The sequence below is a fragment of the Xenopus laevis genome, chromosome 2S, assembly GCF_017654675.1.
Source record: "Xenopus laevis strain J_2021 chromosome 2S, Xenopus_laevis_v10.1, whole genome shotgun sequence".
Classification (NCBI taxonomy): domain Eukaryota; kingdom Metazoa; phylum Chordata; class Amphibia; order Anura; family Pipidae; genus Xenopus; species Xenopus laevis.
Genome location: NC_054374.1, coordinates 142,758,089 through 142,772,232, shown reverse-complemented (window position 1 = coordinate 142,772,232; position 14,144 = coordinate 142,758,089). Strand labels below are relative to the sequence as shown.

At 40.1% G+C, this 14,144-nt stretch overlaps 1 protein-coding gene across 1 annotated transcript in view; it reads left to right on the top strand.

The window, feature by feature from the left end:
• The window catches only part of frem2.S (FRAS1 related extracellular matrix protein 2 S homeolog), a 109,615-nt gene extending 95,935 nt beyond the window's left edge, over positions 1 to 13,680 (top strand). The window contains exons 17-24 of the mRNA XM_018250217.2: positions 2,674 to 2,866; positions 5,145 to 5,249; positions 7,663 to 7,790; positions 9,091 to 9,225; positions 10,559 to 10,685; positions 11,396 to 11,583; positions 11,718 to 11,864; positions 12,754 to 13,680. Coding sequence (XP_018105706.1) covers positions 2,674 to 2,866; positions 5,145 to 5,249; positions 7,663 to 7,790; positions 9,091 to 9,225; positions 10,559 to 10,685; positions 11,396 to 11,583; positions 11,718 to 11,864; positions 12,754 to 13,269 — 1,539 coding nt within the window. The 3' untranslated portion in view covers positions 13,270 to 13,680. The remainder of the gene's footprint in view (positions 1 to 2,673; positions 2,867 to 5,144; positions 5,250 to 7,662; positions 7,791 to 9,090; positions 9,226 to 10,558; positions 10,686 to 11,395; positions 11,584 to 11,717; positions 11,865 to 12,753) is intronic.
• Positions 13,681 to 14,144: the final 464 nt, after the last annotated feature.

Below are 14,144 nucleotides of genomic sequence, written 5' to 3'. Positions count from 1 at the left end.
AATCTCTCCTTCCCCGCCCCCTACATATACCTCACTTACTACCGAGGATATTTCTGAGCACCTCAAGAGCAAAATTGTCACTATATGAAATAATATTGCTCAGCAAGCAGCGGCAGGAGTCCTAAGGGGGTGTGGAGACACCCTGGATTAGTGGCCCCAGTGGGGCTCATACACCCCAGTCCAACGCTGATCTGCTATATGAACTGCTTTACCTTTCAGACTTCAAAAGCTCTCAGGAATGCAGAGGATATTGTTTCTAATTATAGGGCACCTTTTTTTCCTCTGCACTTTATCCCGTGCAGAGAGTAAATATTGAGCCTTGTTAAACAGAAGATGTGTAAAGTCTGTGGGTCTCATAAATGCCCCTCTGATATTACAGCCTTTGTGATAAAACCTCAGAGCCAAAAGCCTGTCTGTTTACTCATTGCTCTGGGATAATGATTTCTTCTTTGGGTCAGACTTATAACTTCTTCTGTCTTTGGGATTTGTTCCCTTTTTTTTTCTTTTGGTCAGATGATGTTTTTGGAGTTTCAGGCAAAACGTGCCTTCCTCTGGATCAACTAGCAGTTAGGCAGGTTATATATAGACTTAAAGGGTTGAACTTGATGGACGCGTGTTCAACTTAACTTACTATGCAGATATAATTACAGTAAATACCACTCATATTTGTAAGCGTTGACCTTCAGTGATGAAATTCGGATAAACAAATAACATTTGTTTTAGACAATTTTTAGATTTTTCAGAGCCAGGCTCTCTTTACCTTGGTTATTAGTTGTATTTCGGTATGTTCAGTGTTTACACCCATTTATTGTACAGCTAAAAATAATAATATTGTAATGGGTTCCCCCAAACCAATTTTTCCAGGGGTGTAATTTGCACAAATGTCCCTCCCTGCCCAGAAATTGATTTCATTCCTTTTACTGTTCCACAGCCAAAAGCAGGGAGTGAAGTGGAGCTGCCGGTAAAGAGATGGGGCAGACATATAAACTCTTTGCAGATAGGGCCATAGTTGGAATTGAACCTAGGGCCCAGCAGTACAAGGAGACAGCGCTAACAACTGCACCACCATGACATTTTAAAGGGATACTGTCATGGGAAAAAAAAATTTTTTCAAAATGAATCAGTTAATAGTGCTGCTCCAACAGAATCCTGCACTGAGATCCATTTCTCAAAAGAGCAAACAGATTTTTTTATATTCAATTTTGAAATCTGACATGGGGCTAGACATATTGTCAATTTCCCAGCTGCCCCAAGTCATGTGACTTGTGCTCTGATAAACTTCAATCACTCTTTACTGCTGTACTGCAAGTTGGAGTGATATCACCCCCTCCCTTTTTCCCCCCAGCAGCCAAACAAAAGAACAATGGGAAGGTAACCAGATAGCAGCTCCCTAACACAAGATAACAGCTGCCTGGTAGATCTAAGAACAGCGCTCAATAGTAAAAACTCATGTCCCACTGAGACACATTCAGTTACATTGAGAAGGAAAAACAGCAGCCTGTCAAAAAGCATTTCTCTCCTAAAGTGCAGGCACAAGTCACATGACCAGGGGCAGCTGGGAAATTGACAAAATGTCTGGCCCCATGTCAGATTTCAAAATTGACATGGGGCCAGAATTTTTTTTTTTTCCCATGACAGTATCCCTTTAAGGAGCTTTTGGGACATTCAGTAGCATAATTTTAGGGTCCGCAAAAAGGGAAGATTGCCTAGGCAATCCAGCTAGGCAAGGAATGACAAGAAATCCTACAATAGTTAGTGATAGAGCCCTTCCGCTGATATTTATCTATAGGAGCACTTTGTACCTGTTCTGTATTATCAACAAAGCCAGGGTCTCTGAAGAGTCAACTTCTATTGAATGTGTCAGCACCAGCAAACAGTTGATTTCCTTTATTGGCCTCGTGATCCAACGCTGAAAACTGCAATCCTCTTACTGTTAATATTTGTTCTTCTAAATGCTCAGCTGGTCATCAGAGGGGATTGAAGGGAAAGCAGGGCCTGCTTGATAGGCATCAAATATATTTTGCTTTTAGATTCTGTATGATAATTTGTGAGCCCATTTGCCACCTGGATCTACGTACTGCATTGGACATTGCCACCTAGTGTTCATATGTGGCATAGCCTTCATGCCAAATATATTAATGATTTTTCAGAAATGTAACTGTAAATATTAAAAAATGCATTTCTGCTAGCGTGACAAGAGTGATTTTTTTGTGCACCAAGATAAACAGTGACCATGTTTTACTTCTGTTTCTCTAGTAGGGAAAAATCAAATCAGGCAACTGATGACTGTCCAGCTGTGGGCAGGCTAGTAAAAAATCCCATTGTAATGCAACTGCACCTACAAGGACACAATGTGGTAAACAGTCTATAGATTTACTCATCTACAGTATATACAGACTCATACACATCCTCCTTATCTGTAAGACTGATCCATTGGTCTGTGGGAGGCAGAGCAGACATATATATGCATATGGTACTTTCCCAAACAATAAGGCCCAGTTTTGCAGCAGTGCCATTCGCCATGGGAACCAATCAGAACATTAGCTTTCAGTTCCTGATTGCAGTCGAAATGATTTGTTGCTATGAGTAACTTACGTCAATTTTGTCATGCAAAGACAGTGCCGCTCATGACATGTAAACAAATATAAAAACATTTTTTCTCTTTCTCTAAAGGTCCTAAACCTTGTTCAGTCCTACGTAACCCTGAGAGTCCCTCTACACGTGTCCTATGTGTTTCACTCGCCCGTGGGAATCGGTGGCTGGCAGCACTTTGATCTCCACTCGGAACTGCGCCTGACATTTGTGTACGACACCGCCATCTTGTGGAAGGACGGCATTGGCAGCCCTCCAGAAGCAGAACTCCAAGGTGAGAAGAATACTAACTGAGAGCGGCCAGTCAGGAATTTCTTTTTAATCAGATGACTGCGGGTTGAATACTGAAAGGAGGTCTTTGATTGGTTGATATTAATTCACCTTTGTACAGAATATAATACTAGCTAAGAATTAATGTGCCCAAACCCTATCAATACTTTAACTTAATATGTATTTCCCAGCATATTCAGTGCCCCTCCAAATTACGCCACACCTGCTTGTTACAGGAGCTTATTTGTTAATTGTAATAATTGTAAAGTGCTCCTAATTGTAATTATTGGGCAGTAATATTGGTCACATGGTGTAAAGTAAATCAAAGAGGAAACTGATAGAAGCCAGTGTTTATTGCATGGGAATACATATGCTGTCATTTCAACACAGTAGTAAGACCAGGGCCTGAACTAGAGGTTACACAGACGTGTAGGTGTATGTTTTTTGCAGTTTTCTCTAATGGTGTGTAGCGCTATAGTAAATTGTGTTATTTACACCACTATTGAGCTCCACTCCCAATAAATATGCTCCGGATGAGACCTGTAATCTTAGGGAGTGAGCCCGCAACGGGCAACGGTGTGGAGGCAGGGTGTAGTGCAACTGTAACTGTATTCAGGGTTTAATAATTGGGCGCCAGTGGTTCTTATAACTTAAACATGAACTGGTTTATTGAACATACACAATCCTTAGTGGAGTATACAATAGAGCATGACAGGATTTGGCATCACATTGAATAGGCAATACTCACAGCACCATATGGTCAGTATTAGTCCCCACAGGCAAGAGGACGTGCTCAGCAGCAATAAAGGTACACCCAGCTTTCAGCCTTTTCCCTAAGTGGAACCTGAGGGGAATCTATCTACCCTGTTCCTATACACTTAGTCCCTACTTCTGGGCTATTAGTACCTGGGATCTTAATCCCTCTGACTCTCCTCGTCGGAGCCTTGAGCTACTCAGCTAAATAACCTGTCTATCTGTCACTCCTAGAGTGACCTATAATGGTGAGTAGCCTATTCTTACTAATCCTAAAATAATCAGGTTCCACACAGACTCAGCCTGTTAGCTCAGGCTAGAGCCAGCACAAAATGGACACTGAAAGCATGGCTTCAGAGCCTTTTATATCCCAGCACAGTGCCATCTGCTGGTCACTGTGAGAAGTAGCAGGGGGCATAGCTTAGAGCAGAAAGAGCAAACAGTACCCCTCCCAACTGTATTTTAGGACCCAGTTAGGTGTCCATAACATTGAGGGACTGCCTGCCAATAATACTAGGGGTGGCTATTTTACACATCCCTACAGGTGTAAAAAATGCAATCTCAAATTGTAATAAAGGGTTCACTTTAACTCCTGCCCTATATTTCCTGTAGGTTGAGATTTTCTTTTTCCTTTCTAGGAGAGTAAAATAAGATTTACCCCAAATTTCATTGAAACTGAACATTAGGCACCACAGTGCTCCTACCTGTTGAATGTTGTTTATTACTGGCCAATCATAGTTTCCCAAATCTTGTTGTTCCTACACAGGGATTATGTGTTAATGTAGCGCAACCTTCATTATTGTACTCAGCTAATCAAGTGGTAAAATTTCCCCTGTAGTAGCACAAAAGAAAATCCCCAGATGGCAAAATGAGGAATTTTGCTGGAAATACATGGCTTGCGAAAACATTCGCTCTTCTCTAATCAGAAGTTCCTCAGTGTAGTTTTGCCCTGTCTCTACTCTAAAGGTGGCCATAGCTGCACCGATAATATTGTGCAAAAGTTCATAGTGATATTCAGTGTATGTATCGCGGGAGATGAGAGGACCAATATCAGAGAAGACTTGGATATTTGAAAAATTTTGATACGCCCCAAACATCGGCCGCTGTAAGTGCTGAATTGTCAGATACAGGTAGAATTCTATTGTTTCTACCTGTATATCTGATGATTCAGCTCTAACACATCTGTATTGAAAACTAACAATCTTTCCTGCAACCAATGGTCGCTGGAAAGATTATAGTTGTTACATCTATGGCCGCCTTTATTGCCATAAGCAGAGACCGGAGAGAATTATGAAAATGAAATTTTCATGATAATGAAATTATTGATGATAGATCATTGGCAGCACAGATTCACCCCTAGGCTCATAATTTTCAAATATTGAATTTAACATAATCGTACATTATTCATTTCAATTTGTATTTAGATCTCAGAACACAGCTTCCAAGTGTTTATTGGTGCCAGGCTTGTGGGTATGTCCTGTATCGTATTTGAACAGCAGGACCTGATTATTATATTTTGTTCTTTTCAGGCTCCCTTTACCCGACCAGTATGCGCATTAACGAACAAGGGCGTTTGGTTGTCAACTTTAAAACAGAAGCTCGCTTCTACGGTCTCTTTGTTATGTCACACTCAGGTAAGGATGTTTCATCCAATTACAGTTTCTGATGAATAATTGAGAAATCCTTTTCTTTATAATAAATATATCTTTAAATTGATTTCATGACAACAAAGTGACAATCCTGAGCAGCCTGAACTGCATTGCATTTACCACTATTAAAAAATACAATAATGTTCTTAATATAGAAGTGCAAAGTTTCCTCTATATTTCTTCAGATTCTCATTTCTCCACACGCCTCTTCCCAACAGAGTGGTGCAGCTGTACTTCCCAGCACTCCCACCCCTCCTTCACACAATTTTAAACAAACTGCAAAGTTCTGCAGATTCTAGTTTTCTTGCTCAATTTACAATGCAGACATCAAAGCTAAAGGCATGTAACTTGTGTTTGGTTTTCCGATGAAGAATGGAGATGTCACAAATACTTTTTTTTCTTTTTGATTAAAATGCCATTTGACCAGCCCCTAAAGTGTTCCTTCCCTTAAAGGAAAACTATACCCCCCAAACAATGAAGGTCTCTATTAAAAGATACTGGGGGTCATTTATAAACTTCGCGCAGGGCAGATTGGTTCGCAAAGTGAATATATTTGCCCTGCGCATGGTTATATTTATAAAGCTGAATAAGAGGGTGCATACAGAATTGCGAATTTTTTATTCACAATGCGAATGTCTAAAAGGACTTTATAAAGATGTCACAAATCGCAAATTGCGAATCTTTATGTGCACACTCTGCGACTCAATTACACCACAACTTTGGTGGCGGATAAAATATTCGCAAAACAGTTTTGCAAACTGCGAATTTAAGTTACTGTCAACGCTATTTTCGTGCACAACAACCTCGCACATTGGGTGCGCTCGCGCAAACTCCTGTCTCATTTGCGCGCCATTTGCTAAAATTTATTCACACTGCGAATTCGCAAAAAACGGAAAGACGGGCAGAGCAGTGCAATATATTAGCGCTTAGCAAAAAACATGCGCAATATAACCATTTGCGAAAAATATGCGCTGCGCGAACTTTATAAATGACCCCCACTGAGTAAAACAGCTCATGTGTAAAACCTTGCTTCATGTAAATGAACCATTATCATAATAATATACTTTTTTAGTAGTATGTGCCATTGGGTAATCATAAATAAAAAATAAGGGCCGCCCCCTGAAATCGTAAGATTCACTGTGCACACATACAAACCACATGTAAGGTCACATGAGCCAATTAACAGACAGAGTTCTGCCTTTTGCTTCCTCACTTCTTCCTGTTACAGTTAGTGTTGTAGTATTTCTGGTCAGGTGATCTCTGAGGCAGCACAGATAGAGTCACGAAATGGTGGTTCAAGGCAAGAGATGTAAAAGGGCAATATTTATGTAAATATATATTCCAGTTTGGTAAGATTCTTTAATATGTCATTCAATTTGATATAAACTATCCGTTGCTTAAGTATTCATTTTGGGGGTATAGTTTTCCTTTAAGATTATAAAACACAGAGAGAATTATTACCCTTCCCTTCTATTTATGAACGAAGGTTATTACCCAGCTACTTCCTAATGTGTTTCATTCTCTTCTAAAAATTGCCCCAAGAAATTATTTTATTAAAAACTTTAATAAATTGCCTTTGTTTTATTATCTATAGTAAGTTATTTTTCATTGCCCATCCTATGCTGGTGCTTTATATTAATCTTGCCTTATCTATTATAAAAAGAAAGAAACGACATTGGGGTTGTTCAGGATCTGAACAGTGGCAAGATGAGAGATATATTAAATGGAAGGTAGAGCAGCACATTTCATCCTTGATTTATCTGTTCATTCTTTTGAAATGGGACTGAAAAGCAGGATAGCTGGAAGGTATGGAGGGAACAGCTAAATATTAGAGCATCCATAGTTGGTTTTCTTTGGTCACAAAAAAAGCCAAAAGTGCAGTAACAAAACTACTCTCTTCCTGGCCCGGGTGCAGGATGTGCACTGGGCCCCGCTCCAGACGCGCGGTTTCCTTACCGCATTTGTTGTGGCGTGGTCTCCCCCCGAGGGGAAGTGGTCCCAGGCGAGATCACACCCCCTGCTCCCCCGGTAGTTACGCCACTGCAAAGGTAGAATATGCAGATTAGATTTTATAATGCACCAGCTACATTCTGGTTGACTCATATGCCCACTCATTCTTTTGCCCATTGGATGTGCAGATTTTTCATTTTGAGCAGTGAAAGTAGTTAACCAGCCAGATCTGGTCACTCAGAACCCCAGTTCAAGGAATTAAGCTCTGCCAGTTGTAAAATAGTCAAATTGGTCTGTTACGTGGGAACACATGTGACCAGCTTTGATTTAACAAGAACAAGATGTTAATTATAGTATTTCTGCGTTATCATTATTAGGAATATGGATATTGGCTAAAACATACAGTGTCATATAACAAGTAGATTTATATTCCTCCTGTTCCATCTAGCATCTTCATTGAGCTCCATGATCATGTCGGCTGATCATCCAGAACTGACTTTTACTCTCAGCCTGGTGCGGAGCGAGCCGTCATTAAATCAACCAATGCAGCAGTGGACTTTTGTCTCGGATTTTGCAGTAAGTAGAATAAATATTTAAATCTGTCTTCATGCACCTGTAGGCAGGGTAAGGTAGCCGAGATCAGTTAACACTTACCTTGCTCTCTGGTATGAAGTGTAAATAAAATATGAGGTCCGTATGCCAACTTTATATGGAGACTACAAAATACTAGGTGAAATCCCATTTGCACATCATTTATAAATCATCTATATATCTTCTATCCATCTTCTCTTTCTTTCTTTCTTTCTTTCTTTCTTTCTTTCTTTCTTTCTTCAGAAAGAGATGCAAAATAATTGCAGTTTTTTTCATAAATGTCAAATAGGGTTCCATGATATAACTGATAACCTTATACTATATTATAAAGAACAAGAAACAATAACATGGGGGGTAACAACAAATAATAAGATGGATGGATTGTAGGTAAAGGTCATATCACAAGCTGTCAATTTGGCATAGAATTAAGATTATTAATCATTGTGGGTACTTTACCCATCCTCCTCAAGATATCGGGTTAGGGCAAATGTTCCCTGTGACTTCTTTTTGGCTGCAGTCTATGTTTTGTAATATGCTCTGATACATGCACAGTTGTACAGCCTAGATGGAACACTGGTTAAAGGGGACCCGTCACCCAAAAAATTATTCAAAATCCTATTTTATCACATTAGTCAAGCAAAATGAACTTAAATTACACTGTAAAAATTATTTGAATCTTGTTTCCTTCCTTCTGGGAATTAATAACTATAGAAAGCAGGCAGGAGCCATTTTGTGGACACTGTTATTAAGACAAGCCTTGCATCATCTCTGAATCTTGTTTATGCACCAGAATGGGGGACCTGATGCCCATCCCCATGCCCTGGCTACACAATTAAACAGCAAAGAGAATGGGGGAATGTCTGGAGAGCAGTGACATCTCGTAAGTGCTGAATGGAAAGTGAAAGTGATTGCCTAAGGCATAGAGGAGGGGCAGACAATATTTGATTGACAGCTGAGATTTTTAAATGAGTTTACAACAGCTATGAACGATTTAATAAAAGAATAGACATTGGGTTTCATGTTAATTTGAAAAGGACTTTTATTATACAGCTTTTTATGTTTGGGTGACAGGTCCACTTTAAGGGACATTTAGTCTTCATCACTCTCAAGAGATTAGGAAAATTAGTTCAAAAGTACAACCTGGTTGAAATGGTCCTCACCCAAAAGGCGTATGGGTAAAGAATAGGTATCTTGGTAATCCATACACTTATTTATACTGAACACACTTAATTATACCTTCAGACTCCAGTGTAAGCAATTATCTAATGTGGTGTTTATTCCATAGGTCCGGGACTATTCGGGGACATACACAGTGAAGCTCATCCCTTGTACTACTGCTCCTTATCAAGAATACAGTTTGCCTGTTGTTTGTAACCCTCGTGAGCCAATATCCTTTGATATCGATATCAGATTCCAGCAGGTATGGCACAACTCAAGGACTCCCCTTCTGCCCCATGACTTTGTGCTAATACATTTTTTTACTGACATTTGTTATTTTCCTGTTTTTATTCTGACACTGATTGCTGGAGTTATGCCACAGAAGTGCTCTGATTGTGCTGAAAAATAAGTCCAGGGTACACTCTTTAGAGGTCTGGCAAACCAGAACTCAGCATGCAAATTACAAAAAAAGGCCACACAGGCTGGAGTTCCCCTCCTGGCTCTGCTCTTTGCACAGAGCACAGCATTTTTGATTCGCACTCAGGGGTGTAACTATAGAGGAAGCAGACCCTGCGGCTGCAGGGGGGCCCAGGAGGTATAGGGGCCCCATGAGGCCCTAATTCATATACAATTTCAATAAATATTGGAGAAACAAGTCAACCTCTAAACATTTTGGGGGCCTGAAAAATAATTTGCTGTGGAGCCCAGTAATATCTAATTACGCCATTGTCCGCATTCCATGCATCCAAGTGCAACACATCCCTGGACACAATTGCTCTATAAATCTGCACTAGGGGGCTCACTCTTGCATCCCTTGCACGTCTGCCCAGTGGTTTCTTAAATGTTCCTTTTTGTTTCTTAGCCAGCTCTTTAAAGGGAATATAAATATATTAAAAAGCAGGATTACTTTTTCCAAACCAAAAAGGTACCACTCACAGGCATTCTAATTGTTCCTGGGGTGCCAAATAAGGGCTGTGATTGGCTATTTGGTGGCCCCTTTGTGGACTGGCAAACTACAAGAGGCTCTATTTGGCTTCACCTGGTTTTTATGCAGCCAAAAGTTGACTCCAAGCCAGGAATTCAAAAATAATCACCTGCTTTGAGGTCACTGGGAGCAACATCCAAGGGGTTGGAGAGCAACATGTTGCTCGCGAGCTGCTGGTTGGGGATCACTGTTCTATAGGCTGGTCTATATAAATTTATAGTAATCTCCACGAAACCAGTTCGGAGCGCTTCGAACTCACCACCGCTTAGCTGCTCCCCTTTAGTGCCGGGTGCTCAGTCCGCAGCGTCCCCACTGCCAACAATAGATACACAACAGGAGGACGGCACTCTGGTACAAAAAACAGGTTGTTATTGCTGGGTACTGTAGAAATACATAGGCCTTACGCTTTTCGGAAACACCTTCCCTTAGTCATAGGATTTCTATGACTATGACTAAGGGAAGGTGTTCCGGAAACGCGTAAGGCCTATGTATTTCTACAGTACCCAGCAATAACAACCTGTTTTTATACCGGAGTGCCATCCTCCTGTTCGTGTATATAAATTTATAGAACTGGTTACCATCCTATGTCACATTGTCATCTGTTACCCAGGTCAGCGACCCAGTGGCTACGGAGTTTAGTTTGAATACGCAGATGTTACTCCTGTCTAAGAAAGTTCTCTGGCTCTCCGATGGATCAATGGGATTTGGACAGGAAAGTGATATCGCATTTTTGGAAGGTACAATAATCTACTTTGGATTTATTGGTAAAAATATTGCCGTGTTGTCTTTGCTAGAAAAGATGCTAAAAAAAGGTTTAAATGGTGCAGTATACAATTAATCAGGTATGGGATCTATAATCAGATATTTTTGGGACCTGGCTTTTCCACATAAGAGGTCTTGCTATAAGTCGGACCACCATTTTTATTAAATCCTAAAAAGGCCTACAGGAATGTTTGCAATTAATATGGATTCATGCAACTTTGTTACCAACAAGTACAAGGTACTGTTGTTAGTATAGAGAAAAAAGAAATCTCAAACAAATAGAGCTTAAAAAGGACTCTCTAGGAGATGGCCACATAGCTATTCTTCTCAGTCCTACCCCTAGTTCTGTGCCTGTGAATAATTATGTCTTTAATCTCCTTTTCTTGCTGCTGGATTGCAAGGCAGTTTATTGTGCAAGCAGGGGAGGGGCTGGGAGGTAGTGACGAATCACCATCAAGGCCTAGAGTGGACAGGGTGCCTTTGGGTACAGGCTATTACTAACAGTGAGTAGGGGGGTGTTGGCCCAAGTAGCATTATCTCAGGCACAAATACTATGTGACCCAGCTCTGTACAGACAAGGAGATCAATCACCGCTTAATCAAGTCTGCAAAAATATCTAATTTATTTTCTACTAAGTCAAGTCAAGTACTGAATCAGTAATTGGTTCTGTTTGTCCCTTCCCCAGGGGATATGATTTATGGCCGGGTGATGGTGGATCCTGTGCAAAACTTGGGCAATTCATTTCACTGCAGCATTGAGAAGGTTTTCCTATGCACAGGAGCTGACGGATATGTTCCAAAGTATAGTCCAGACAACAATGAGTATGGCTGCCTTGCAGACTCTACGTCATTATTGTATCGCTTTAAGATCTTGGTTAGTATTATATTTCACTTTTTCTATCATAGAATATGAGATATATTACCATTATGAACAGTTGTAAATATTTTGTTGTCATATGGACTTCCTCAATGAAAATGTTCTTTCCTCTTCTTATTCTTGATGCTCAGGACAAGGCTCAGCCCGAAACACAAGCTACTAAGTTTGGCAACGTTGATTTCAATGCAAAACTTGCTATTGATGACCCTGAAGCTTTACCATTGGTCCGGCAACCTGGGTCAGATGGCTTTAGAGTAGACTCAACTCCTCTGTTTCAGGTAAGGGACATCTAACAACCATAAAGCAGATAATCTTCTCTCATGTTTATATTCCAATGAATTTTAAGGTAGACATCCCCTTTAATGAAATAATGATGGCTGTCTTTTAAATGTCTTTTTGAGTGAATAATCCAACCATACTCTGACCTGTGCTATAGTTTGAATGTCCAAAGCTTTAGCAGCCAAGCAGTCACTGAGCTCATTAAGTTCATCATACCCTTAAAGGGATACTGTCATGGGAAAAAATAATTTTTCAAAATGAATCCGTTAATAGTGCTGCTCCAGCAGAATTCTGCACTGAAATCCATTTCTCAAAAGAGCAAACAGATTTTTTATATTCAATTTTGAAATCTGACATGGGGCTAGACATATTGTCAATTTCCCAGCTGCCCCAAGTCATGTGACTTGTGCTCTGATAAACTTAAATAACTCTTTACTGCTGTACTGCAAGTTGGAGTGATATCACCCCCTCCCTTTATCCCACAACAGCCTAACAACAGAGCAATGGGAAGGTAACTAGATAGCAGCTCCCTGACACAAGATAACAGCTGCCTGGTAGATCTAAGAACAACACTCAATAGTAAAATCCAGGTCCCACTGTGACACATTCAGTTACATTGAGTAGGAGAAACAACAGCCTGCCAGAAAGCAGTTCAAACCTAAAGTGCTGGCTCTTTCTGAAAGCACATGAACAGACAAAATTATCTGAGATGGCACCTACACACCGATATTACAACTAAATAAATATACTTGCTGGTTCAGGAATGAAATTTTATATTGTAGAGTGAATTATTTGCAGTGTTAACAGTGTAATTTAGAAATAAAAAAATACATCATAAAAATCATGACAGAATCCCTTTAAACTAAAAGCTTTTCCTTGTCCATTCAGGTCTCTTTGGGTCGGGAGTGGTACATACACACCATCTATACAGTGAGATCTAAAGAAAATGCCAACAGAGGAATTGGTAAAAGAAGCGTTGAGTACCAATACCATTCTCTTGCTTCTGCTGCACATTCTGGATCTTCCATCATTAATCGTAAGAAAAGAGATGTTAATGAAGCCCCAGCCGTCGCTCAGGAAATAGGTATGGAAAACAACAGAGGAACCAACATTCAGCACATCGCCTTGGAACGCAATAGCAACAAACAGATCCCTCAGAAAGAAGTGACTTTTGAGGGGATCATCCCAAGGGAGCTCAACCATAAAGATACTGAGGTCAACGTTGTCACCATCGTAGTCATCATTGCTGCTATCCTACTACTGGCAATTTGCTTAATTGCTATTATTATTGTATTGATGAAACGCAAGCAGAAATCAAAAAAGAAAGAGGACGGAAGAGAGTCTGGAAGCAGCGAGCCTATGATGCCCTCTCGGGGATATAGCACTGACAGCTCAGAGGTTTGATGATAAACACTACCTGAAAGGAGACCAGCATATGAACATTCAAATAGACCATCGTGCTGTGACCACTTTGCTCTTGAAAACTTCATGATATTGGAAGTATTAGGACCATGTACTTTTCTAATGGATCATTCACGCAAAGGCCTCCCATCATGCACTGCACGCAACAAAGGTGCTGAACTAAAAACCATAAAATAATCATTCTGTTAAATGTTTTTGAATTATTTAAAAATGGAAATGTGCAAAGGTGCTGATAGCTCTGTCCTTTGTTCTTAGGGAGAGCTTATGTTAATGTTATCATTTAACTCTGGAGGTTCAATGGTCCCAAATGTATGTCAGCTGGTTGTGTATCTGGGCATTTGTTTTCTACCCCTAATTTCCACTGGTATTTAAGTAAATAAGAGCTCCTCCACATTTGTTACATAGTTGTCTGATTAGTGTCAATATATGGTAATGTCCAGCCAAATCATCGACCATATATAACTGTACCCTACAAAGAGAACCACACACCCTTCTGTAAATCTAGTCTGCATTCTTATACACATGGATGGGTAGATATCAGGGATAACCAACTGTGGCCATAGTATTGTGCAATTGAACACAAGACTCATTTAGTGAGCAGTCCCAGAACAGCCTTGAAATGGCTTAAAGAGTCTACTTTGTGCACTTTGGTTCTTCTTTTATGGGCTTCTAAAATGCAGGGATTAAAGTCCCTGAAGAAACTATTTCAAGAACAAGAAATGGGTTCTACACTGAGGGGTATGTACAGTATTAGGTACCCACCAGTGTATTCAATTCAACTTTTTCTGCTGTTTTTTTTAAATTATTTTTACTGATCCAGAGATCTTACATACTATGGGGGTTATTTATCAAGATAC